The sequence below is a fragment of the Coturnix japonica genome, chromosome 1 (assembly GCF_054131305.1).
Source record: "Coturnix japonica strain WE chromosome 1, WE-NBRP24, whole genome shotgun sequence".
NCBI lineage: Eukaryota > Metazoa > Chordata > Aves > Galliformes > Phasianidae > Coturnix > Coturnix japonica.
In genome coordinates this window covers 125,584,698-125,606,222 of record NC_140663.1, presented here as the reverse complement: position 1 = coordinate 125,606,222, position 21,525 = coordinate 125,584,698, and the positions used below count along the sequence as shown (strand labels likewise).

Here is a 21,525-nt window from a genome sequence, read left to right as displayed (position 1 = left end):
TGGGGGTTGGCCTCTTCTCTCATGTAACCAGTGACAGAACTAGAGGGAATGGTTTTAAGCTGTGTCAGGGGAGATTCAGGCTGAACATTAGGAAGTATTACTTCTCAGAAAGGGTGGTCAGGCATTGGAATGCACTGCCCAGGGAGGTGGTGGAGTCACCGACCATGGGAGTGTTCAAGAAACGTCTGGATGTTGTGTTGATAAATATGATTTAGCTGAGAAGTATTGGTTATGGTTGGACTAGATGATCTTCTAGGTCTTTTCCAACCTTGATAATTCTGTGATTCTGTGAACATGGAGCAGCAAACAGTGATGCTCATAAAGAGCAGAAGAGCCTTCACCGAGCGCTGTGCCAAATGCAAAGTACTGGCAGCCTTTGGAAGCGCTGCACCAAGTCCAGGTGTTGTGTTTCAGAGGCACTTTTGCGCCCTGGCTTCGGAAGCTGACTCAAATTTTGGTGCTGACTTCCTGTTCATCAGAAATAACAATTCGTAATGACCTTCATTACGTGGCATTAGAGCATTCTGGTATCCTAATTAACTTGTAAAATTCAGCCCAGAGTACTTAAGTCAGTAAATAATTCAATAGGATTCACAAACACGCACTCAAAAGAAGAAAAAATATCATTCCCTCCAGTGCTGTGTAATGAAAAAGTACGACTGCTTTCCTCCTACGCGCTTATTAAGAAACACCATGAGCTGCCTGCTCCTTGCTGCTCACAGAGCCATCATTAAGGTCGATGCTGGCGTGCCTGGTGTCGGGAGTGCCAGCATCCCCAGGAGGCAAGTGAGGAAATGGAGACAGCAATGCTGAAATGCAGCTCGCTGAGGAAGCATGTGGCAGAGCAGGGATGTGGGGCTCCATATCTCCAGACCAAGCATCCAAATCATGAGGTGATTTTCTTATAACAATCTCCCCACGTTAAATCAGTGTATTTATTCACTGTGTCTTCTTCACCCTCTTTGCAGGCTCCCCAGGGCAGTGGGCATGGCCCCCAGCTTCCAGAGTTCAAGGAGCGATGCTGTCAGACATAGAGTTTAATGCTGTGTGGGGCCAGGAGTTGGACTCTGTGATCCCTGCGTACCTTTCCAACTCATTCCATGGTTCTGTGATCTTGAGCTATAAGGCCTTTCTGTAGATACTCCTCACAAGTGCTTCTGCCTAGAGAGACAAGATGACAAAGAGGTTCTAGTTGAGGGCTTACTGCCCTGAGTCCTTTCCAGACTTACATTTGAACAGCCCTACTTCATACAGTGAATATTAGCCCGAGCTTTTGCTTTCTCTCAGAACTTAAGTAATTCATGTGGATCTCTTAAACATTAACTAGTCTATATAAATATTTAGCTACTAAACGCCTGAATGATATGACGGGCCTTTGCCAGAAGTAATGCTGAGCATCAGCAGCTTAACTCCACAAGAGGGAATAAGGAGAGTAAAGCAGCACTTAAGGTAAAAGCCTTTTCCTGGAGTTGTGTAACATTTTCCATGGATTTTATTTTTGAGATGTTTTGCAAGCTCCAAATTGCAAGAGATCCAAGAACGAATACGTACGTCCATTTACCCAAAGGTCTGAGTGTTCTCAGAACAATCTTCGATTTTCAAGCAATTAAGCTTTCAGATGAGACAGTAAAAAAGAAAAATCTTAAATCCCATACTCAGATGCAGCTGCTATCCAATAACTATCAATTTATAACACTTTCAGATGCCATTACAGGAGGAGTGGGGTTGTGCCTGTGCCCAAAATAGCACGATGGTTTTCTTTAGATTACTTTAGATTCTTAAGAAGCCTACAGGCATTCAACCGACAGCAAAAGAATCGATGAACTGCTGATAACAAAGAGGATTCAACTGTTGAAGCAGTAACTAACTGATGTCTATTGCCCCACTTTGCTTTACTGCTCTCTACCTTCATTGCACAGTCCAGCCCGTGTCACTTCACGTTTTGTTCATTCTCGTTCATTTAGGAAGGATGAATTTGTTTGTTTGTTTTCCAGAAGGGCATCAGGGGACCTTGTTTTTGATACAGGGACACGTAGCTTTGGCCTGTACTAAACCAAATCTGTTGAAAAGAGGTATTATGTACTGTGGCCATTCTTCCATGAAAAAGCTTAGGAATGCTATTATCGTGCCAGGAAAGCTAGAAGAGCCTTTGAGTGCAGTTGGTGTAAAGACATCAAAACCAAGCTGTGTTTAACAACTGAGTTTGCTTTTGCTGTTGTGAGGTAATTTCATTTTCAGGGCTTTGTTAACAAAGCTAAAGTAGAACGTGAAGTTGAGCAGTTCAAATGCAACAAGTAGAATGGACACCATTTACACTGCAGCAAGAAGGAGAACATGAGATGAGAAACAGTCCAACTGAGACATCCCCTCCTTTGCTAATCTGGTAGAGTTTGGCCTCCCAGAAGTCCCACCTTGTGAAATGAAAGTCTTGTGGAATAACAGCAAGGCACCTGCAGCACAGGTCAACTCAATCTAAACTGCAGTGAGGACTTGGAGATTAAATGCGGAAATTGAAAACAAAAACATTGGATCATCTGTATCATATCAGGCTGTCCTCAGTTTTCACTTAGCAGCTCCGCCCGTGTACTTCAGTAATTGTCCTCTCTTCAAAAAGTTATTACATAAAATCACAGAATTATCAAGGTTGGAAAAGACCTAGAAGATCATCTAGTCCAACCATTACCAATACTTCCCAGCTAAATCATATCCCTCAACACAACATCCAAACATTTCTTGAACATTCCCATGGTGTTCATCCTACTTTTTGTTCCATTGAACAACACCTTTGCATCTTTCTCAGTAGGAACGTGAACAAAATCAATGGAAGAGGAGTCATTTGACTTCACTGGCAGCAATAGGGCAGATGCAGTAAGAAAGCTAGATACGTAGCTCAAAGTTAGAGGAGAAGCACATTGAAACACCAGGTGTATTGTGAAGGCCGAGGTACCAACCGCTTCAGTATCCTGCATAGAAAGGATACTCCTTGTGTGTTTTGGCCCTGAAAGAAATAAAAAAGGTTCTCTTCATGACTAAAGCAAATGTTACATAGAGATGTGTTTGGTACGTGGAAGAGCCACCACAGGGCACTGGGCAACCTGATCCACAAGCAGGAGTGTTGGAACTAAACGAAGTATCCATCACTATTACTGTGTTCCAAAGCAAAGACCACACAGCTACTGTACCATATCATCTTCTGAAAGACTATATTAAGCATCCTCATGTTTTTTCCTACCTTGCACCCAAACAGCACTTTCTCAGGTAAGAAGAGGCATTCAGAGAAAAAGAAAGGTACGCTGTTGCATAAGGATGAGATTTATTGAAGCAATGGCCACATGAAAAAGGCAGCACAGACACGTTCCCAACCAAAACTCTTATCTACTCAAACTAGTAATTCTGACATCACTACAACAAACAAACATTTTTACCTCTTCGTGCATTTGGTTTTTCAGCTTGTGGGTGTTAACTGCTATTTGCAGGGCTCTGTTGGGAGATATTTTCCACAGAACTAGTAATAGTGGAGCTATCACATAGTTAAGGAATTATGGTGCTCTAGGAGAAGCCAAGGCAAAAGCTAAAGAAGATGGTTAAGCTGCCTTCCAAGCCAGTTACTAGAAACCAATCAGAGCTGTTAGGTATCATCCCTCACAACTTCAGGATTTCTGTTATCAAAGCACAAGGATAGAGGGAGACAGAGAAAGGAAGACCTAACTTCAGGAAAATATTCTAACCATAGATTCATTTTTCTGTCATACTTTGGGAAAGAGAGGTCAGGTCAGGAAAGAAAAACAACTCCATTCTCCCAGGTACCACTCTTAATACTGGCTCCCTCTGGCCATTCCTGAACCCTTAATCCAACTGGGCACACCTACACTGCAGCCTTACAGATTCTGGTCTTCCTGTGTTCCAGACAGAGCACATTTGGTTTGCACAGACAGGGCTCTGTTCTGTAGAAAAAAAGAATGCAGAAGGCACATCCATAACCCGTTTATAAGCCCACGTAGGTAGTTAAAAATGCAGCGATAGTGCACATAAAGTCCTGGAAATTCAGAATTATTATTTTTTGTTATTAAGTCCCTATGTATACTCTGCATAGTGACAATATAGTCTCTTTTTTATATTATTCCCTTCTATCCTGATGCTAGAGCTGAAGGCAGGCAGATAGAAGAATAAAATTTGGTCCTAAGCTTATGAAGTCTTTGGGAAGGGGTTACTTTTACTGGGAAATATTCCAATGAATATGGCACTAGAAAGAAAGAAATAGAACCAGAAAGCAAAGTCAGCGCATTGCTCCTCCAAAAAAAGGGCACTAATATGTCAAGAAGCAGCAGCACTAGTTCCCATTTTAAACTGCTTTTTGAAAGCAAATCACAGCCACAATGCTGTAATGTTACAAATGCAAACACATGACATATAAAACCTTTACTATGCAAAATAACCCTGTGTCCAGTCCATGTTGTTCTAATGCCATTTACTGCAAGTGCATATTAAACCTTTAAATATTTAATTACATCTGTTTATTGCCAACAAGGTTAAGTTCTGGCAATCTTAGCATCTAAACACAACTTAGTAGCAGTTATCAAAATATTTTGAACATTAAAACCTTGATCTTCCATTGTAAAATATACATGGTGATGCAAGAGGTGTCCGCTACGTTTGTAAAGGATACTGCTTCAGTTTTACTAAGATCAGTAATTGTGCAACTCGGATCTGGGAAGTCAAGAAGCAAGCAGTACTTAGTACAGCCAAAGATACATTATTTGCATGCATTTATTCACAGTTCACAATGTTGAATAACCTACAGTTCTGAACGATGTGCATTTAAAAAAGGAACTTGTCACAGATCTCTAGAGGCTGCTGAGCAGACATTGTGCAGAAGGGACTAATTCAGGGCAGCTGCAAACTAAGTTTGAACTGAGCTTAAGAAAAAGTCACTCGTGTGCTTCTATTGTTAAAATCACAGCAGGAGAGTGACTTACCCAGCTTTTTATGTGTATCTGAATTCTCTCCCCTAGTTCTGCTCTAGCATTCTTTGGAACGACATTAACTAAATCCAGCTGCAAACAAGAGTTAGTATTAACCAGAGATCTGGAGCGAATCACAGACGTTGAAGATAGAGTTACCGTTTCAAAAACAAGTGTAGCCTCATGCTTGCTTACTGCATCTCCAAACTACAGATGCCCTAATGCTATCGGTTACCAGTTCTGTGAGCTGAAAGTCCACACGGGGCGTTTTCATTGGTAGCACAAAACCATGAGGATTCCAATTAGAGCACATAATGGAAGAAAAATGAATTGTGCTCGAGACCACAGAAATAAAATGGCTAAAGTCTGTTGAATTTGTCAGCTGTACATGGAAATATATATACATACAGCAAAAAACAATCATAATAAGCTGTGCAGTATCTGCTTTAACTAACTGTGCATGCTGACTTTCTGTTCTTGAATCAAGATAAATTTCAGCCCCAAGCGAGGTAATATTAAAGGAATGAGCATCAATCCGCAGGGCCTCAACTAAGATGGGCAGGAAAGAAAGCATACTATTTAGAATTGATATGTATGCCAGGATATGATTCACTGCAAGACTGTAGAGAGGGTGTATTGGAGAAGAAAAACAAGCCCTCAAGCATTCTGTAGTTGGAAGATGAGCAGGGTAAAGAAATGATGCGTAAGAACTTCAGCAATTTACAAATAAATTAAGATAGTGAAAGGCAGCATGGCCTATAAAGGGGAGAAGAACAAAAAGGTGTTGTGTTGATAATAGAAGAAATAGCTCAGTTGCAGAGATTTATTTTCTTAAAAACAACAACAAAGAAAAAAAAATCAAAAAACTAATCCCAGCCATTCTGTTGAATAGCCTGGAACAGAGATTAAATCATCTGTACAAAAGATCTGTGCAAATGTAGTGTGCAAATAGAACTGATAGAAGGATATAACAACTTTGATCTTCAGGACGTTTCAAATGTTACACCTATTGATGGAAGCTCTGTCCTTTCCTTTCCAATGCTACCACAAGGGGTCTGATGTACAATCACGATTCCTCCTTTAGTATCTTCTATATGACTAAGTATAAATAGAGCCTTTTCATTTCAGTACAGTAATCACTACAGCAGGGTAACGTTACATCCTGGTCTTGAACACACGCATCCAACCTCAGGTTAAAAAGCCGCATCTAAAGCCTTTTCTCCTGAAACTTCAGACCACTGATTCTTAGGGTACTAACCCAAGACTTCCAAAGATGCCATTAATTACCTCTACAGTACCATGCCCTAGATGTGCCAAACATTGTATTCTATATAGTTTTAGGCCCCTTTCAGTTCTGTGGACCGCTGCCTTCATATTTTCCATCCAGCAATTCCAAAAGAAAAAACATCACTAAGACTAAAAATTTAGTCAAAACAGAAAATCCCTCTTCTGCTCACAACTACCTTACATTTCGTAAGCATCACTAGAGAGGAAATAACTCTTCTAATTCCCTTCAGTGTGCATGAACCATATAGGCTAGCAAGCTGACAAAAATTGGTGAGGAACTGTAAACACTTCAAAATACTTGAAGTCTAGATATTCCAGTAGTTATATTAGATCAATTGTTTTTCTTGATATCAACATTAAAAGATCTGTCACAAGTTTGTCAAATTGTGTTTTAAGCAATTTACAATTAGTTTGTTGCTTCTCATTATATGTCTGCTCATCAGCTTGGACAAGAAGTTCTCTTCAGTCAGAATGCAGCACAGTACAGCCTTTTGGAGCTGACAAGGTGTTCTTCCTTCAGAAGAAACTAAAAAGCTGAAAATAATACACAGAAACAAAACCCCAAGGTTCAACGTTGAAACACCAGCGGGGGGGTTGTTCTACTTTAGGATTTCTCTTTCTGTAATGGTGGAATGTGTTTAAAGATGCAGCGCTTCCACTGTCTCATCGAAGTCCAGACCAGCTGTGAAGATACGAAGCCCACCCAGAGGGCCGTGAGGAACTCTCTTCCTCACCTGGAGGGGGAGAAATACATTCGGTAAGTTTATGAGGCCAGACGTTATGGAATTTGGAAACCTGATCTTCATTTTTCCCTCCTCTGTCAAGTTTTCAACCGCCGTCCTTGTAAATTTGATGAACAGGTAATATTCAATACTTACACTTTGCAAAAGATGTGTTCATGGACTTTAATCACTCAGCACACTTTAAAGAAACCACTTAATCATCTTTCTTAAGAAAAACCCAGCCAGTGTTCATTAGAATGCCAAGAAAAACATTGAGATGCTATGGGCTTAGTTTACATATAATTTCTCCAAACACAAAGCTTATCATGGCATGGATTGTGTTGTCACGTACTCATGTGCTTTTCTTCGCTGGTCTACAATACTTACATATACACACACACTGTACTTACTCTTCATTCTTTAAGTAATTTTTAAATCAAGTAAAGGTCAGCTGCTAGTAAAGTACTAGAAACTAGCTCATTATTTCTATACCTTAAAAAGACCATGTGTTAGCAAGGATTGTTAAGGGGACAAACAAGATACCAGAGTATTTCAAGAGTAGCCAGAACATGATTATACATTATTACAGCTCTTGGGCTAATTTCTTTTAAAGGCTCAACTATTCCTCCTTCCTTCCCTAGATCTTAAGGTTCTTAAACAGAAAGCATATTTTACTGAATTGACTTTTTAAAAGCTAATTTATTGAAACTAATATTAGGTCTGCAGTAATGCCTTGAGAGGACCATTTTAATTAACTTTTTAGAACATCTGCCAAGAAAATAATTCATTTATGGGAACCTCTATTTTAAGGTCACTTTGACAGAAATCTTTACTAAAACATATGAACGCATTACATTACAACTTACTATTATTTCTTAAGATGCGCCAGAACCCCACCTACCTTGGGCAATTGCAACGAGCTTCCCTTTCTCTTCAGGGCTAAGTTGCAACATGGTGTCTATTACTGGCAGCAGCCTCTCTCTTTCACTTCCTGATTTTAGGAATATGAACTGCAATAGAACGTTCTTCAGATATTCTAGATTGGCGACAGACTTTTCTCTCTCCTGATTTCGTTCCAATCTTCTTATTTCACTTTTAAGAAGCTGCAGATGACAAGGAAAAAATAAATTAATAAAAGACCATGCAATATTTTTGTGCATCGTGAGATGAACACTTGAAGAAAGGTATTTTGAAGAGCTAAAAGAAAAATTATGCAGCTTGCTTCAAAAAGTAGAGTGCATATGTAATGAATTATTCAAAGCCAGACTGGATGGGGCTTTGAGCTACCTGGTGTAGTGGTAGGTGAGGTTGGAACTAGGTGATCAAAAAAGGCCCCTTCCAGACAAAAACCCAATGAAACTTGAAAAGCTGATAAAATATATATGTATATTGATCAAAAATAATTTATTTGGATAAAACTGTACAGTTATTATAGTGACATACAGTACTAAATACTCACTTCCAATGATAAGGAGTTCAGAAGCTAAATAAGCAGCTTGGATCAGAGGTTTAACAACATTATCAGGCATTAAGAAACCATTTATACAAGAAATGTTAGTCTGTTTTTAGAATAAGTAAACTCTAATAATGTCTCAAGAAAAATCCTGAAGATGTGATCAAATAAGACCAAATTTTGTTAGCACATATACCTCTAAACATGCATCTTCTTTTATATTAGGCCAGGTGAAAGGTTTTTATTATGATATCATTGCCAGCAGGTTGAGGGAGGTGATCCTCCCTCTCTACTCTGCCCTGGTAAGGTCTCATCTGGACTAATGTGTCCAGTTCTGGACTCCACAGTACAAAAGGGACAGGGATCCCTTGGAAAGAGTCCAGCGGAGGGCCACAAAGATAGTGAAGGGCCTGGAGCATCTTCCCTATGAAGAAAGGCTAAGTGAACTGGGTTTGTTCACCCTTGAGAAAAGAAGACTGAGAGGGGACCTGATCCAGGTCTATAAATATCTGAGGTGTGGGGGGCAAAGTGGCGAGGCCAGACTCTTCAGCAGTGTGTGGAGACAGGACAGGGGGAAACGGACAGAAACTGGAGCATAGGAAGTTCCACATGAATGTGCACAAGAACTTCTTTACAGTGAGGGTGACGGAGCACTGGAACAGGCTGCCCAGGGAGGTGGTGGAGTCTCCTTCTCTGGAGATATTCAAGACCCACCTGGACGCCTACCTGTGTGACGTGGTGTAGGGAGCCTGCTTTGGCAGGGGGGTTGGACTCCATGATCTCTGGAGGTCCCTTCCAACCCCCACAATTCTGTGATTTTGTGATTACAGGGAGAGAGACCAATGTTTCCCCTGGAATTTACTGTTCTTAGCTAAATGCAAACAGTAAAGGCACATTAGCAGATATTAAACTTCCAGACTCTGCCCTTTTTTGTTGCAGTAGTAGCTTTCACTTCCCCTCTTCCCACAGACATGAGAGACTGGGGAAAAGAAATCCTCAAGTCAGTTTCAGAAGCAATACTCTTGTGAATTAAAAGCCTCAAGTTAAAGGTTCTGCATTCCCAAATTTCTATAAATTGCCATTTTCTGAAACATATTCAGTGTTAAACATTTCATCTAGGAAATATACCATAGAAATTATAGCTGTCCACACATTTACTTCATGCCTGCTGACCTTTATTTGCTCCATTAGGATTGCATTGGTTGCTTCTGATTCGCGAAGTAATTCATTCAGGTGATCAGCACTCTTTGTTGTTGTGCTTAGTTTCTCAATCAGCTCATCCTTGGTGAGCTCTGTTTGCCACTGGGATGTTTCTGCAATGAATTGAAAAAGAAAAGTGAAGAAGGAGGAAAAAAAACACTTGCATCTACTTTATACTAAGATAACATTATGACTTGATTAACATAGTTTCTAAGATATACACAGGAAATGAAATCCATGCAAACCGAGACTGCCAACTAGCAGTAATGATTTCTACTGCACGCTTTTGTGATTTATTTTTGTATATACACATTTTTTAGAACCGATTTGCCAGTCTCCTCATAAGTACCTCAAGATACATGGTTTTAATTTACCCCTTGCTTTCCATTCATAAATGGAGATTTTTCAACAATTCTCCACACAGTATTCAGTAGACTTTTAAAAATATGGTTCAATGGTACCACTTTTTTTTTCTACTTTTTGGAATCACAGAATGGCCTGGGTTGGATGGATCATGAAGCTCCAACCTCCCTGCCTGGCAGGGCCACCAAACTTCCACAATTACTAGATCAGGTTGCCCAGGGTCCCACCCAACCTGGCCTTGAACACCTCCAGGGATGAAGCATCCACAACCTCCCTGGGCAGCCTGTTCCAAGACCTCACCACTCTCCTAGTAAAGAACTTCCCCCTAACATCCAACTTAAATGGGATGCTGTTCTTCATGCTGCCTTTCATTTTCCTGAAAACAACATGAATAAGTTCTTGTTCTAATAAACCATGTTAAGTTGAACCCTTTATCCTTTAATTAACAAGTGTCTCAAGTACAAACTAGTCATTTTGCACCGAAAGTTCTGTACCTATTGACTGACATACTCATCCATCCTCTTCCCTTTAGGAAGTTAAATATATGAGATCTTATTAATCTGTATTCAAGGAGAAGACTCATACAGAAATTCCAGACCATGTATACTCAGGGCACTGATTAAACGTCTGTGCTGCATGAAGAACAGAACATTCTCATATATTTTGAAGGCACAACCTCCAACGCTCAGAAAAAGCCACTCGTTCCACCTACCAGGTTTTGTTTCTGGAGAGTTCAGAAGCTGTTCCAGGGATGGTATGTAGGTGCTGGCGGAAGAGACAGACTCAGTGTCTGTTGTTTCCATGCCTTCTCCTTCCTCCCTTGCTATAGCATGCACATCTAGAACAGGAAGGTCTGTGTTCCGCCGTTCTCTTGAGTTCTTTGGTACAGGATTTGAAACAGGTGGACCTGAAAGATACTTACTGATGTTTGTCATTGAAATAAAATAGATGTGCACCTTTTAAATAACTCAAGCTATCTCAAATTGGAAAGCAACGTGTCATCTACAGACTTGAAAGCCGGATAAAAACAAGTAATAGAGCCTTTCACCTCCAGATCACCATTTCAATCAAAGCCAGTTTCTAAAACTGATCTTAAATAGCAATTTTCATTTCAGGGACTATGAAACCTTAATGCATCATACCCTGCAAATGCTGTAGCTTTGATAAGAGTGCCAAGTGTTTTTAATGCAAAACAGAATTAGTTTTTCTTTCAAACAGTCCTGTGGGTGGTGTAAATTAATCTGTTTTAATACTTTGTGTGCTACCCTGCTGCTTCAGTATGCTATCAGTTACTGCAATCCAGCTAAGTAACACATGGAAAGAGCAACTTAAACTGTTACTGTTTCTTGGCAAATATCTGACTGTATCCTAATGAGTAACTACATAGATTTTAAAAAGTAGCCCTTCAGCTGAGCAGTGTAACATTTTACATTAGAAGCGGGGGCAAACAGCGAGTATACCAACAATAAACTGTTAAACATCTTTCAGTATACTCTTATGTAGCTTTACCCCTCACACTGGAGGGCGGAGATCTGCGAAGCTCCCCAAAAACTGGTTGGAAGAGCACCAGCTATTTACAAAGTTATTTCCACTCTGTCTTCCAGTGCAGACACTGCAGATACCAATGCACAGTGATACCGATTCTGGAGGCATAGTAATAATAAAACCTCATTCTTTACCTGGAATCAGAGGACTGGTATGACTTACTATCAATTTTCCTCAGTAAATTTCTGTTGTATTACTGAACCACATGCTATAAACGTGTTTTCAGTACAATCTCAAGTACAGCGTCAAATACACGAGTTAATAACCCCAAGAATGTATAACCCAAGAAAACCTGGTTTTATGACCAAAAGTTACCTCTAGTGCTTGGTTCACTCTTGAGTTGGAAAAGCTGAGCTTCTACCCTGGACAGCTGCTGTTGAAGTGTCTCTACTGTCTTCCTGTGTTCTTCTTGCAGGTTCCTGACTTGATCTCTGAAATTGCTCCGGAGAGCTTCATTCTGGGCTGTCAGCTGACTCAAAGCCTGAGCATGCTCCGTTTTCATGACCATATTCTCAGACTGCATTGTGCAGAACCTGAAAACAGTGTAAGCACAAAATACAGGAAACATACAACCAAACTCTTTCTTGACATTACAAATTTGCCTACAGTTTAAATTAGTTTTCTGTCTTCGTATCTTAGAATGTCTGTTTCACTTTTTTTCCTCTTTATCTTTTCCCAGGGCAAATCTAAAGAGTAAAAAGTAATGTTTAGCATTAACCCTAGGAACGTACTGTGTTATAAAAGCTTTTGGCTTCTATGTCAGAAGATCAAATTCAGACATTGGAAAAAAAGAAAAAGAAAAGAAGGAAGTAGAGACAAGCTGCGGTGTGAGCATCTGCTGTGATATGAAGATTCTTGAACTGAAAAATTGCAACACATCCATTTATCCTCATAACATGCATGTATTTCTTTTCCTTTAACATATATTTACCAAAGACCTTCTAACACTTATTTACCAAAGACCTAGGCAGGACTTCTGAAAATATAAATTTCTACGAAACTAAGTTCAATTAATTGATTAACTTTAAACTTCAGAACTTGGGGCAAAAGAAGGTGGGATATCCTACATCTTTCTTGGCAAGAAAAATGTCAGTACACCACATCAATTGTAGTGGATTTGGAGGCACTCCAGAAACAAGACAAAATTGTCAGAAGCAATTAAACAAGTGCATGTATGGAAACACCAGGCATAGGACTTGCCCTTATAAGTGTATAAATTTAAATTTAGCCAGTGCAGCAAAGAGCTCGTATTTCTGGCTATGAAGGAACCTATTGTGGTATACAGGTGGTTTCCAGAGGAATGCAAAAGGATAGGATTTAGATTGTTCCAATGAATCACCATGTGGATATCGGGAAACAGTACAACAGATTACAAGGAAATCAACAGTTTCTATGACTAAACTAATTTCTAGTGAACTTCTCATGAATTTTTGTACCCTAAAAGGAGACACAGAAAGGCTTTTTAAGATCTCAAGTGAATACCTATTCATGTCATTTGTCAGGAAATTAAACAGATTAAATAGATTCCTTTTGTTTTGAAAGAAGTAGGAAATTATGACTGTGACAAGCATAGACTTGAAAAAAATACCTTCTGTAAAGAAGGTACTTGGTGGATATTTGGATATTAAAATAGCTTATCTTTAGCTACGGTATTTTACTAACAGGATGCAGGTGCATAAAATGTAGTTGAGCAGCCCAGCACAGATGTAGTGCTGAGTTGAAGACAAAAATAGTCAGTAAACCAGCATGCTTTAAAGAACTTAGCTTTACAAATTTTATATTTAACAAGTAGAAAGCTTTCAGAAATCTCATTTTCCCTCATCAGCTACTACTTTGTTTTCAGTGCTGATGACCTTTCAAAGTTCCTACAGAGAAAGTTAAAATTACACCCCTTTCTTTGGAAATCACTATTTGAAACCAGCTGCACAACTCGCGCTTCAGAGTCACACAAAATAAGCCGTCTTTCAGCAGCAGAACATACTTCTCACGGAGTTCTGCCTCTTTTGCAACAGTCTCTTGCAGCATTTTATTGTGCCTTTCCAGCAGGGTGTCATGTTCAGACTGCAGCGCCTGGAATTCAGCTGTATTCATCTGTAAATTATGCTGAGTTTCTTGTAGCTTAACTTTTAGTTGATCTATCACTGTTTCCAACTGTTCTCTACAAGGGAAAATAAAAAGATATGTTTAGAGTTATCTTATTATTATACCAACAGTGTTTTATGTGGCCAACCTGAATTTTTTAAAAATGTACTTCTATATTTAAATTAACTACAGCACTGTGACCAAAATAACCTCAGAATGTGACTGTAGCAGAAATGATTAGGAAAGATCTGATTACATTTCAGTATAGTTGCAGATGAGTTTAATCACATCCTGCATGAACTGATGGCAATGTACCAATTGGGTAGAAGGTGTGACCACTCCTACTTTCTGTTTCAATTCACTTTGAAACATAATTGAATCACAGAAAGGCCTGGGTTGAAAAGGACCACAATGATCATGTAGTTTCAACCCCCTGCTACGTGTAGGATCACCAACCACCAGACCAGGCTGCCCAGAGCCACATCCAGCCTGGCCTTGAATGCCTCCAGGGATGGGGCATCCACAACCCCCTTGGGCAATCTGTGCCAGTGCATCAATAGACTCTGTGTGAAAAACTTCCTCCTCATATCTAACCTAAACCACCACTGTCTCAGTTTAAGACTATTCCCCCATGTCCTATCACTGTTCATCCTCGTAAACAGTCGTTTAGAGGAAAAAAACAGAAGAATAGTATGTAGCATGCAGATGGGAGAAACCATTCCTCCTTGAAAGTGGTAGGTTTTGTTTGTTTAGTATATTCACATCAGTTCAATAAGACTGAAATTGGTAGACAGGAAGTGGGTGGAAGAGACTGGCTAAAAGACCGGCAAAGGTGTAGAAAGCAGCATCAATCCAAATAAGTTATTTCTGACCAACAGAATTGATATTAGTAAATCATTCCTTTGAAAATTACTTATTAATTGTGAAAATTATTTTTTACTTGTTCACTTTGGAAGCACAGTGGCCCTCTTTCACAAAAACCTAATAACTGACCTTCTGCAAACAGAAGACGAGAAATGAAACTCTTGCAGTTTGCTTGCTTTAAAGGAGATGTATTAAACAAACCAAACAATAGAAAAAACAAACAAACAAGCCCTCTAACAATACACGAGTCTCCCTCTGGTGGATTTTCAGCAGCATCTTTATGTACCCAGATCTGGGTAAGAAATGACTTTTGACATCTTATGCACAAACATCCAGTCTGCCACCTAGGCCAGCTACCAACCACTTATAAAAACAGCTTACAGAAACTGATCTCTTTCTAATGAGATTCAGCCCCTTTCTGATGTGGCTTACAACTACACTTAAACAATCTTCAGGGTTGTTTTTCTTTTTGCAGAGTAATCTGTTTTTTCAAGACTTTCCTTCCAAAGCAGCTGATCAGAAAACTGTTAAAAGTCTGCTGGAATTGATGACTGAACTGGCAGCCAAAGCTTCACCTTCACTACACCACTCCTTCCTGAAAAGGATCCAAGTGAGTTCAGCTGAAAAGAACCAACTGCTGCTTACTTCTCTTAGTTGGAAATAGTGCTTTGCTTCAGTGCTTTACTGTCAGAGAGAATGTCAGGTTTACATAGTTATGCTAGCTAATTCCTGCTCCTGAGAAACATGAGAGTCTTCCTAATACTTTACTTTTCTCTCTCTCTGAAACAACAGGTAACCTGCACACAAATGTATCTGTCAGAGACAAAGCAAAGAATTACAAACTAGAACAGTACTACTGATAGCTGAGATGTGGTACAAATGATCTTCTATTCAGATGGGTAGAGCCATGGTTAGAAAGTAATGTTAAAGATAAGACAGCTCTATTTTAATACACACACTTCCCTCCCCACACCCCCAGATCAAATTATCAGAGGCAAACTGCCTCCTTTCTAATATTTTTCACACTTAAGAAAGAGCTAAATAGTGGAACTCACTAACATTATCAGCATTACCCATTTTTCTGTATGGATATAAAAATTCTGGCTTTACCTTTCTTGTTTGGCTCCCTCAGTTTCTGTCTGAGAAGCAGATTTATTTTTTTGTTGTTTTAAAACATTATGAACGCGGACTTTGTAGCTCTCAAATTCAGAGGTAACAGATGCTTGTTCAGCCTATGGCAGAGAAAAAAAAAACTCTTAGTGAAGTTATACTATTGACAGTTGCTCCCCTATTTGCTCTAAGACAAAATGCATCTTGTACTGAAAAAGCAAATTCAAATGAAGAACTATCAGTTCCATTTTATTCTTTTGAATGAACAATTTAAGTGGCATCATGACAATCCACACTTCTTCAGATCATAATCAAATCAATTATCAATCTAGAAACTCAAATACAACAAGTTTTTGACATTCAACATCCCAGCCTTCAGGAAAAAAAGAACATTTACTAATACAAGAATAACATTCAGCAGATACTCATAAGCAAAGGGTGATGAAGGGAAAAAAACAAAACAAAATAAACCCAGCCTCCTCCTCAGAAAACCCGAGAATTATGCATAATTTTCAGTCAGCCCAGTAAGGATACAAAGCAAGATATATCGTAGCTTCCTGTAAAAGTACTTGGTCTGTCTTCTCTTTCGAACTCAGCGGACACATAAGTTTGTTTCCTCTGGACAGATTACCTCACAACTTAAAAGTCTTTTATTGTACACCATATAGGCAAGAATTATTCCCACCTGAGAAATAACACTTTCAAATGCCCATGAAAATACAGGGCAGGTTTTCATTCTTGACTCTTAAAGAAGCTCATGAGTTCTCTAGTCATTCTTGACGACTGAAATGCTCCAATCTCTATGGCGACTGACACTTATCAGTATCACTCAGGCAAACCCACTGTCGCAGTAACCAGTTCGTCCATTTCACCTTATTAAAATTTAGAAGCTTTTTAGCAGGATACATTCATGTTACTTTTCTGCAGGCCCGACACCTATCATACAACACAGGAGGTAACACGGTGCACTACTGCAATGGGAACAGAACACTCCTATATTCTGAACCTGCCTCTAATGCAAATACCAGGTTCCTAGATTCCAGGCATAACTAACACAGCATGACACTGTCAAAAAGAAGCAATAATAAAAACCTCAGCAACAGTGTCAGCTCCAGCTGTAGCTCAGCTGTTAATTGAGAAGCTGCTCATAGAGCACCATATTAAAAGATGATTGCAAATGTTTCTCAGCTTGAAAATAACATGGTAACTGTTTTTACAAGGAGCACATGATTTTTTTCCCCCCTTTTCTTCAGACAGAAGTGATTACTTCTCTTTTCTCCCCATTTTGATGTTAGTCGTCTTAAGTGAACTGTGAACAGCTTTCCACTGCCACCATCTTTTTACCATTGGTAATATAGACTGCAATCCAGACATTATACCACAAGTGCTTCATGACGACCAGGACAGATCAGCTTGTCTCCTATACTGCCACACAAACACACTAAGTATTGAGGTATTCCCAATTCCTAACAGACAAGACGATAACAGCAAAAGATCTCCAAAGCATTTTTAGAGATGCTGACAGAACCTGAAGTGCGGTAAATCTGCTTTCTAAAGTTGAAGACATAACTCGCATCAAAATACCTGTGCTGCTCTACATTCTTCTTGCAAAGTTGCAATTTTTTGCTGGTAAGCACTCAATGTACGCTGGTGCTGCTCTGAAGAAGTTCGTAGATGTTCCTGGACTTTATGTTTTTCTGACGTTAGCGCAGCTACTTGAATCTGAAAAAAAGATATATCAGTCGAAAACGTGGTTGCTAATATAAAAAACTTTTCCCCTCCCCTCCAGGGGAATGTGCCACAGACCCCACTGGATTGTACTACAGTAATTCCTGCACAAGATACGTGAAAATGAACTTAAATCTAATAATAACAAAAGAAAGAGTTGCAACAAACTACACCCTTAACGCTTAAGTAAGAAATTTTAACATATAACTTCAATATACTAACGAAGTGAAGATTCTTGCCTTAAAGGCTTCCACTTGTTGCTGACTGGCTTCCAGTTCTCCTTTTAATGATGCCTGCAACATCAGATGGTCATTTTCCTGCATGATAGAAGTATCTGGTTAATTGCAACTCAGTAAATTCAGATACCAGCCCAGTTTTAAAAGTTAGTTTAAAACATGAAGTATACAGTCATTGATTTGTGGACTTACAGCTTGTTTGGAATCAGCCAATTCTTTTTTGGTTTTCACCAGGAGTTGTTTTATCTTGGCATTTCTTTCCTCATCCTGTTGCATTGTTGACTGAAGTGACTCTAATGCAGAAAACAGCAGTTATAGGTGAAGGAAACCTTCCCTCCTATCTTTTCTTAAACATAATAGAAAATATTCAAACAAATTTTGACAGATCTCTTAAAAGCTGCAAACTTCGATAGCTTACACTAAACTTTAGTATATGACTTCCATATCTTAAATATGTTCTAATAAATGGAATTGTTTTGAGATTTATACTGCAGGATAGGAAGAAATGAAACTTTTAACTGCAAACAGGCCGGTAATGTTTTGTAGATGCAGTACGTCAGACCGAAAATGCTTTGCAATTGCTTCCTTTCAGAACACATTTCTAAGTTAACAAGGTAAGAGGCAGTTTATCAGGCAGGCTATTAGGCTCTTATTTGTAGAATATTACAATAAGTGACTTTCGACTATAAAGCGAACTTTTTATTTAGTGTTCCCTAAAAACGTTCCTCTCACTCATCAGCTTGAAAAAATGTTTTTCAATTCATTTTTAATATTTTTTAATATATATATTTTTTACAGTTACTACTAACTATGATATGCCTGTTTATAGTTTACTCACTTATTTCTTCCTGTAGGGTCTCTTGTTTTTGTTTCTGAATCCCCGTCTCTTGCTCAAGATCTTCTATTCTACTATCTTTATCAGTAATCTTCTGATTAAGTTCTTTTACCAGCTTTTCATAATCAGCTATCTCCATATCCATCAGTGTACTCTTTTGAGCATCCTGCAAATTATACACAAAGGAGTTAGAATCACAGAATCATAGAATTACCCAGGTTGGAAAAGACCTTGAAGATCATCAAGTTCAACCGCAGCCTAACCAGTACCCTAACTCTAACAACCCTCTGCTAAATCATATCCCTGAGCACCACATCAAAATGGCTCTTAAACACATCCAGGGATGGCCATTCAACCACCTCCCTGGGGAATCTATTCCACTAATTGACTATCGTTTCTGTAAAGAAGTGTTTCCTAATATCCAACCTAAACTTGCCCTGGCACAACTTGAGGCCATAAGAAAGTTACAGCTTAAAATCTGCCTTGGTTGCTAAGAATTCCTTTCTCCTCAATCCCAAAATAAAGAATCAAAGGAACATCTATCTAATCTTTTAAAAAAAAAAAAAAAAAGTTTATAAGCATGTAAATCAACAAGCAACATCCACCCATAAAGTTGCCATAATCCTCAGCAAATTATTTTCAAATGAGGACCAAAAGCTTAAGAACTCTTTGCCACTTTTAACAATTACCAGTGGGTATCTTGAGGTATTTGTTTCTCTGCTCCTCACAAAGGCAACTTCTGAATAGCGCACTATATCAATACTCCAGACATCTGCATGTATTCCTATTTCTAGTCATGACAGGCTATATAAGCCAAGCTAAAAACAAAACCACCACCACCAAAAAAACACCCCAAAACAACCAACTGACGTATCTGTCCTCATCAAATACCCCCCCTCAAGAAGTATACATCATCCTCCTGGAGTAAAATGATGAAAAACTCATGTTTTTGCTTTGACATGCCTTAGGTTTTAAGGTCCTCAGAACAGAAAGACCTTAGATATAATCAGAAGGGACAAAATCTTTGGTGGTCTCTTAAACACACACAATAATTACTCTACCTTTTTGGCCAGCTCTAGCTCTTGCATTATTTTTTGCAGATACTTCTTTTCCTTCTGAAGTTGCATCTGAAGCTCTTCCAGTTCTCGGAGAGTACCACTATGTTCCTGAAATTTAAATACTTTTCAACTGTGCAGAGCGATTTCAAAACAGAGTCAGCAGAGTAGACATATTTACACACAGGCGCCCACTCACTTAGTTTGTACAAAGATAAGATTCTTCACCAAGACACTGGGTGTCAAAGAAAACCTCACAAGATTATGAACTGGTTTGCACAATCTGTCAGAATCTCTAATCTACTGTAAGTGATGGCCTTGAAAAATTCTTTTAATGATCAGACTAAGCCTTCAAAAAAAGACCAAGTGAAGTAAGAAAAAGAAAAAGCATGGAACTTGTATGTATCACAGTCTCACAGTCTCGTGCAGGTTGGAAGGGACCTTAGAGATCATCGAGTCCAACCCCCGGGATTCGAGCCTCCTGTGTAGCAGAGCGGCACTTCTACCACTTGCGCCACAGGGGGATTCAAACCCGGGCTTCTGGTGTTGCAAAGCGGCATTCCTACCACTGCGCCACCGGAGGCACACAATGTATGTAATATATGTATATGTAACGATATATGTAATATGTAATAAATAGATTATAAAAACTCTTCCAGAAGTCACACTGAGTGACAGTAATGCTTCAACCAATTTATCAGCTGTACATAGTATTATTACCTTTATTTTCTGGTCTTTCAGAAGCTTTTCAGCTTCCAGTTCTTTTTCAGCCTTCGCCTTGACCTTTTGTAGCTCCAGTATCTGAGCTTCTAGCAGCTTCGAATTACACTGCAGTGTTTCGACGCGAGCCAGTAGATCTTCATTAGCAGAATGTAGCTGATCATACTAAAATGATCACAGTGAGAAGATAACAACATAAGCTAAATTTGCATTTGACTTTGATAAATTTTGATAAATAAGATAGCATCCGTATTTAAAAAAACAATACTGATTTTCAGCAGATTCTCTTATAAACAGTACCCCTACGGATAGCAGTATAAACCACTGTCCACCTTGTTCTGAATTAGATTAAGAAACAGGTTAAAAGAATCAAACTGTGCTGGTGTGTTTATTTTGTTCAGAGTTCATAAACACAGCTTACTGTAAGATGGCTAGAAGTGTTAGAAATCTGAGAAAAAACAGAAAACCCAACCCTTTACTGCTCCCTAAGAATGATTTGTCTCAAACAATAATACATGAGGTTTAAGTACTCAATTGCCCCATTTCAAGTACTGTTATATTTACAAAGAAAGCATCAACCTATTAATCCCTTAAAAAATCCTTCAACAGCAGCACCTTCAAGGATATCAGATCAGTATATATAGTAAGAACTCCTCCTGTGCACAGGCTATTGTTGGAATATTTTAACAGATCTAAAATCTTTGGTATTTTCATCTCCCTCTATCATGCAGGTTAAGAATGAAGCTGGTAATGAATAACCTTGACAATTTATAAAATGTTTCATAACAACTTGAAAAAAGTCAATCCCTGCACAGTCAGCAGAGAGTATTTTATTATTTATCATTTCTTTCTGTGCTATTCACTATTATTTTCTCTTTTAAGAAAAAGGTGGCCTAGGTTGATCTTCAGTGTAATTATATATGGGGCCTGAGAGTTTAAGCTCTGAAACCCCAGCCCATTTCAGCTAGTTTTTGCAGAATGCATCTCACAGCTGTTTAATTACCATCTTAGACTTCTGAATGCTACTATGGTATTCCACAACACATCCTCAAGTCTAATTCTTGTGAAAGATGCAAAGAACCAAAATCAATCACCACACAATCTTTAAACGTTCTGTTGGTGAAATAATAGAGGCATTATTTGTTTAAGAAAGTGAAGGAAAAAAAATGAACACTAAGTTCACTGTACTTCATGGCAGGTATGGGCATGGAATCAGATAAACAGTGCAAATTTAATACTTCATGATTTTTCTTTGTTTTATCTGATAGGAGCAGCAGAGCTGATCACCTGCTCTCTTCTGCGAGCTGGCCTGGGGTAAATTAAACTCTATCTAGAAGGCAAATCATTCTAGAGATCTCTAACTA

The 21,525-nt window shown here is 38.9% G+C and overlaps 1 protein-coding gene and 1 long non-coding RNA gene across 4 annotated transcripts in view; one reads left to right on the top strand and one right to left on the bottom strand.

Moving 5' to 3' along the window:
• Positions 1–3,296: 3,296 nt before the first annotated feature.
• Positions 3,297–21,525, bottom strand: part of GCC2 (GRIP and coiled-coil domain containing 2) — a 30,025-nt gene continuing 11,796 nt past the window's right edge. For 2 of the 3 annotated variants that reach the window (XM_085552143.1, XM_015849669.3), the window contains exons 11-23: positions 20,162–20,326; positions 19,448–19,552; positions 18,390–18,552; positions 17,744–17,844; positions 17,555–17,632; positions 17,172–17,309; positions 15,588–15,709; positions 13,513–13,689; positions 11,847–12,064; positions 10,699–10,893; positions 9,597–9,736; positions 7,872–8,073; positions 3,297–6,982 (exon numbers count right to left, since the gene is read on the bottom strand). In XM_085552143.1, coding sequence (XP_085408269.1) covers positions 6,912–6,982; positions 7,872–8,073; positions 9,597–9,736; positions 10,699–10,893; positions 11,847–12,064; positions 13,513–13,689; positions 15,588–15,709; positions 17,172–17,309; positions 17,555–17,632; positions 17,744–17,844; positions 18,390–18,552; positions 19,448–19,552; positions 20,162–20,326 — 1,875 coding nt within the window. In that variant the 3' untranslated portion in view covers positions 3,297–6,911. Of the gene's footprint in view, positions 6,983–7,871; positions 8,074–9,596; positions 9,737–10,698; positions 10,894–11,846; positions 12,065–13,512; positions 13,690–15,587; positions 15,710–17,171; positions 17,310–17,554; positions 17,633–17,743; positions 17,845–18,389; positions 18,553–19,447; positions 19,553–20,161; positions 20,327–21,525 lie in introns of those variants that run through there. The other variant, XR_014947861.1, reaches the window with a different exon arrangement.
• Positions 6,868–12,936, top strand: LOC116652743 (uncharacterized). The gene is made up of 2 exons (XR_014947882.1): positions 6,868–7,005; positions 11,947–12,936. It is a non-coding gene; the product is annotated as an uncharacterized LOC116652743 (long non-coding RNA).